Below are 6,617 nucleotides of genomic sequence, written 5' to 3'. Positions count from 1 at the left end.
ATATATATATATATATATATATATTGATTTAGTATCATTTAAGTGAAAGTATCAATCTTAATGATATTAATAAAGTATATGATATTGATTTAATATTAGTTAAACGAAAAAAGTTGAAGGTATATAATATAATTATTTAGTAGAGTATGAATATAAAGGGATATATATTTATAATTATTTTGCTTTTATGGTATTTGCTTAGTTTCCTAAAAAGAAAGACTTGTATAATTATTATCCATTTTAAGATGAAAAAATTATAGATAACACATAACGTGGATGAAGCATTCACATTAGTCAAGAAAGACACAAATGCAACTAAAAAAATATAATAAAGACCAAACTACAATTAAATACACAAAAAGTATTGAAAAGATCACAAGTAGCTAGAAAGAATATTGTTATTTAGTGGTGAATTATATGAGGAAGTTTTATTTGGTAACAAAGTTTGATGTTATCTTAAAATTAAACTTTCATTTGAATTGTTTTTTTCTTCTTAATTCAATATTACATACAAAGTGCATGTTTTTTGTAATCCTTTAACATGTTATTTGAATTACTAGATTATACAGTAGATAATACTGCCATGTTTTAGTAATAAGATTTATTTTGATATACTAATTAAAATAATAATAGTTTGATATTAAATTTCAACTTACTAATTTTGGGCAGGGGATTACGTTATATTCTTAATAAATCAAAAGTTACGTAATTAGAGTTGATGTTAACTACTAACTATTTGATTCCTTACATTTGCAGGTTCAGGTTCGATAATATATGGAGTAATAAATTAGATTGAGCTTAAATTGTCAAGTCATTAACTTAATGATTATATTTAATTTATTACAAGAACTTCTACTTATACCTTTTTACATAAAATATTTTTAGTAATTCAACAAAATTGTACTAAGAATCGAAATACACGCAAATTAGTTGGTAAATAAATATGAAGATATTAACCATTGAGTCAAGATAATTGAGATTCTATTTGAAACATACATACATCACATTTAACATATATATGAGTTATCTTTCAAGATCTGTCAAATCGCATGTTTTCTCTCTTCATCAAAACCCTTATTTATCGATTAATTTAACTCAGGTATGCATATCAATATATTTCATGTATGCAACAAATATCATTTCATATAATCAATGGTTCTTTTTCTTTTTTCCATACATATATATGTACTTCGTTATCTTCAATTATCTCATATGAATTGGAATGAATTAATCAGGTATTGATAAAAATGGAACTATTCCAAAGGGCGGAGAGCGTTCGGCTTAGAAATCGAAAAGACAAGTACCTAATAGCGATGGATGACAAAGATAGTGTAACACAAAGACGCAAAGGATCTAATAAAGATTCAATTTGGAATGTTGAATTTGTTGAGGGAAGAGAAGACGCGTTTCGTCTCAAGAGTTGTTATGGGAAATATCTAACCGCTACCAACACACCATTCATTCCAGGTGTTATTGGAAAGAAAGTAATCCAAGCAGATCTTCCAGAAAAGAATTACCCATCCATGGAATGGGAAGCCGTAAGGGATGGATTTCAGGTACGTCTCAAATCATTTTGGGGAACATACCTTCAACCAAACGGAGGATTACCACCATGGAGAAATTCAATTACACACGAGGCTCCTAATACTAATAGAAAACACGAAAAAGTCTTGTGGGATATCGAGGTTGTGGATAAACGTCCTAATTTACATCGTCGAACAAGGTCAGATTCCACCTTTCAGAGATTGGATTTAACTTTTATCAGATCAAATTCACGTTCTGTGGCATTCACTCTTGTTTCCCCAAAGACAAAGGCCCAACTTGGAGAACCTCAAGAAATTAGTTAAATCAAATATATATGTATGTTTATATGTTATCTTCATTAACTAATTGTGCTTATTGAGGAATTCTTCATAGTATAGCAATTTGTAGATTGAGATTCACATAATTCATTACTTAAGAATACTACATTATTCAATATCCAAATATTTGAGGTATATGAAAATTGTGTTATTATATAATGTCGACTGGTTTAATAATAGGTCCAAGTCAAATTGATGTCATTTAAAGCTCAATCAAATAATTCAAATAAGAAAATCATATCTTCAAAGTTCATCACTTTAATGAAGGCATTGAAGTCAGGAGACCAATCCCAAGTTTTTTTTCTAGTGGATTCGCTATTAACTAATTTACTTCTCGTTAAATACAATTATATGTGTTTCTCTTGGTGATAATGTCACGACCCAAGGTACACCCTTTGCATAACATGACATATATGACCCCAAGAGGCCTTGCCCAAGCCACTTAGCATACATTATACAAGATAATAGAAATAAGGAATTCAAAATCATAGTTTTATATCATAAAAGAGTTTTGACAAAGCGAAAGTCTAATTATAAGTCTCTGTTGGGTTTTAAAGGTGTGAACAAGAAATGAAGGATTGTGACTCTCCTGAAGGGTTGTAACTATGCCGAAGGGTTGTGACCTTTATGAAAGGTTGTGTTCTTTCTAAAGGGTTGTGATAGTTTGAAAGGTTGTGCCTTTTCCAAAGTGTTGTGACCTTTCTGAAAGGTTGTCTTCTTTCCAAAGAGTTGTGACCTTTACCCTTTGTTGGCTATAAATAGAGAGGCTTTCTCTCAATTTTCTACATCGAATTCTTCCCTTCTTTTGCATACATTTCTTACAAAACAAAATCGATCGATCGTGTCTGTGTGTATGATTTGTTGTGTGATTCGTTGCTGTCATTTTGAGTTCGTTGAAATTATCGAAGTTTGAGGTACCACTACTTGTCTAATGGTTAATCCATTTATCTTGGGAGGAATTAATCTGCAACCTCGGGTACTTGAGGGGATTAAATTTCTTAAGGACACACAGTGGGTTCTGTGGACTCGGATAGTTCTTTGGTTTTTTTTCATCTTTTATTATTTCTGGTTTGCTAATCTGAATACATGAGATAACAAGCTTAAGAAATTTAATATTGATGGTATTTTCTGTGGTAAGGTAATTACTTTTATTTTCTGTGTTCTTTCTATTGAAAAAAAAAAAAAAAAAAAAGAGAATTATTTTATCATATGGTAAAAGAGATTTGGGATGAATTAGTACTACTTTAATATGTTCGAGTATATTTTCTGTAGTAAGTTTTCCATGGATGGGTAAGATTATTTTTATTTTTCTTCCCAAGTGCATTCAAACATTGCACCCCTTCACTTTTCTTTTCAATGAGAAAAGTTTATTTGTGCATAAAGGCTAAGATGAACACTTTAGTTATTTTTCCTATATTCTTGGTTTTATATAACTATGAGAAGAAGTAAATGAACATATGTTGTCTCCTAACAATATTTGAACATGAGTTTAGTTTCTCGTTGAAATTCAATATCTTCTAAGGAAAATTAGAATATGATGGAAACTGGGAAAGAATGAAAAAATTAGCAAGAAAAGTGACTTGCATGGAATCATTACTAACAGATAGAATATGATTCAATGGGAGTAAAAATCAGGTTCTATCTTTATTTCCCTTGATTTTTTTTCTATCCTTTATAAGTTATGAAATTTATTTCATAAATGTTAGAATAGATGGTAAATATGTGATGATCTTAGAATATATCTTTATAATATGTATTTTGTTTAGAGGAGGAAAAGAAAAACCTTTTATGGTTTTCTACATCATGTGAAATTTGACTGTCTTACTTTTGGAGACTAAAATCTTCTGATTTTTTTCTCCTTTGGTTTGAAGAATATATGAACTTCACCAACAAATCAGATTGTGCATTGGTGTGAAGAATATAGAAACTTCACCAACTTGTTAAATACTCTGTTTGAATGAATATTCTGACTTGAAGAGTACAATATCTTCGTCAGGAATATAAAGGCTAAATGATTTGAAAAAGATCAAATTTTCATCATTAGCTAGAAATAGTGTTGTATTTGAGGTTTTTGGAGGTTAAAACCTTTTTGGTTTACTACTCTGTCTGAATGTGAAACTGATTCAAAGAATATAAAAACTTTGTCAGAATTCAAGGTTCATTCGGTTAACGAGTAGAAGAATATAAAAACTTCATCGTTAAACTAGAAACAAGTTGTATAAAGATTGAATCTTTATTGTTAGTATTCTAAATACTAAGTGATCTGTCTAGTTGTGACAGAAAGGAAAAAAAAACTAGTAACATAAAATTAGTGATTTTTTGTGCCTGCAATGGGTGTTTCTATGGATTAAATCACCAAAAGAAGGCTTCGTGTTGCCAATGTGTATTTTGATGGTATACATTTTGATAGCATGAAAAAAAAAGTGTAAAATAATTTTAAATACTTGAAAAATATTTTTTAGAACATATTTAAAATGTGGGGGGTTCTTTACTTGTGATAAAGACAAAATTAGACTTACTATCTAATTTAAATTTGAAAGTACAAGATATGAAATTTAATGACATTCTTGTATTATGTTAGACCCACAAAATTCTTGGAGTATATTTGATATTGTGGTCGTTGAGACTCTCTTTACTAGTATATGATATGACTAGTATAAAACCACAAAATTATATTACTCGTTCAAAAGAATTGTATTCTTTGATGAAAAAGGGTCACTTAAAATATTGTGATTTTTCATGAAAAGATATGTCTATTGTATAGACATGAACATTAGTGTAACGTGATATGTTATGTTTGTGTTGTAAAACAAACATTTGGGTCATATTGCCCTTATTGGACTGAAGAGACTATGGTCATGGTTAATTCTATAACAAATTGAATGTTATGGAAATGTCCTTCTGAAAAGGACATCTGACAAGGTGCTGACTCTAAAACTGTGTCTGTATTTGACAAAGTTATAAAAAGTAAAGAACAAAAATATTTGTAGGAAAAGGGTACCTCACGGAGGGTCTTTTCAAACTCATTATTTTTGTTTGTTCTTACTTGCTTGAATTAAATTGTTTGTGATATGAACGCTTGGGACATGTCAATTACAAAACCTTGCAAAAACTAATCAACTTAGAAGTTTTGCCTAACTTCTAGTGCAATAAATCAAAATGTCAAGTATGTGTTGAATTGTTAAGCATACTTATAAATTTGTTGAAATGAATTTTAATCCTTTAGAATTGATTTATACTGACATTTGTGATATGAAGTCAACACCATCTCTTGGTTGAAAAAAGTGTTTCATAAATTTTATTGACAATTGCACTAGCTAGATAGTGTTATGTCTATTTGCTGAATGGTAAGGATGAAGCAATAAAAACATATAGGCAATATAAAACTGAAGTTGAAAAGCAATTGGATAAAAGGATTGTCATGATTAGACATGGTAGATGTGGAGAATATGAATCTTATATTTGGAAAATTGAATTATCCATCAAATTACTGCACATACTCACCTCAATCTAATGAAATTGTTGATAGGAAAAAATTGAACTTTGAAGAAATTGTTGTATGTCATACTTATAAGTTCAGGTTTACCACAAAATTTGTGGGGGGTGCTATCATTATAGCAAAAGAGAACAACAAAAAGTTTGTCTGTTCAGAAAGAGAGAAACAAATTTTTTTGTTTGTTAGTAAAGGGAGTAACAAATAAAAAAAACTTTTGTTTGTTAAGAAAGGGAGCAACAAAAAGTTGTGTTTGTTCAGGCTTTGTTGTATCCTGATAGAGAATTGCTTGTCCTCCCTAAAAGTATATACACGCAATAACTCTTGAAAGATAGTGATCTAACAATTTCCAATATAGTCTATTCCATATGAGAAATGGAAATGAGGGAACTATTCCCAAACGGTTCAAAATAGGACCTAGGACTATGGATTGTATGTTCATTGGATATGCTACAATGAGTAAAGCATGTTGATTTATGATTCATATGTCCGAACCGTCAGATATTTAAGTGAAGGGTCTAAATAGCCTTGGAAAGAACCAAAGGAGAGTGTACTTAATAAAGAGATTCAGAGGCGTAGTAAATGTCAATGGACAAATTACTTCCTCCGGGTTTGATTTTATAACATTTCTTCTTGAAAATGAGTCCATATAATCGAAGAAGATATGTATTCTGTGAACTCATTCTTTTTGGAAAGAGGCTGTTAATAGTAGGATAGGTTCAATCTTAAGCAACCACACTTGAGAGTTGGTTGATCTTCCTCCAAGAAATAAACTTTTGGGTTCAAAGTGGATCTACAAAAGAAAAAGAAAGTTGATGAAACTATTGGCAACTACAAAGCAAGACTTGTTGTCATACGCTTTAGATAATAAGAAAGCCTTGATTATTTTGACACGTAATAGCCACTAACTAGGATTACATCAAGTCAGATGTTGATTGTGCTAGTTGCGGTATATGGCCTTCAAATTCGTCAAAATGGATGTGAAAATATTTTTTTAAAAATGGAAAATTGGAGGAAGAAATTTACATGGAACAATCCAAGGGCTTTGTGGTTCTGGTAAAGAAAAAGAAAGTCTGTAAACTTGTTAAGTCACTCTGTAGACTAAAAACAAGCGCCCAAATAATGACATGTGAAGTTTGACAAAACTATGTTGGCAAATGAATTCAATATTAATGAATGTGATAAATGTTTTTACATTAAAGACACTCCAAATCACAAGGTCGTTGTTTTTTTTTATGTTGATGACATGTTGATCATCAAAG

At 30.1% G+C, this 6,617-nt stretch overlaps 1 protein-coding gene across 1 annotated transcript; it reads left to right on the top strand.

Moving 5' to 3' along the window:
- The first annotated feature begins 1,247 nt into the window (after nucleotides 1-1,247).
- LOC107057850 (uncharacterized) lies at nucleotides 1,248-1,847 on the top strand. The gene has a single exon (XM_015302907.1). It carries the CDS (start codon nucleotides 1,248-1,250, stop codon nucleotides 1,845-1,847), a length of 600 nt encoding a protein of 199 aa, XP_015158393.1.
- The last annotated feature ends 4,770 nt before the right edge of the window (nucleotides 1,848-6,617 follow it).

Source organism: Solanum tuberosum, unplaced genomic scaffold (assembly GCF_000226075.1).
Source record: "Solanum tuberosum cultivar DM 1-3 516 R44 unplaced genomic scaffold, SolTub_3.0 scf00388, whole genome shotgun sequence".
Lineage (NCBI taxonomy): Eukaryota > Viridiplantae > Streptophyta > Magnoliopsida > Solanales > Solanaceae > Solanum > Solanum tuberosum.
Note: the sequence above shows the minus strand (reverse complement) of the source record. Positions and strands in the feature narration are given on the sequence as shown.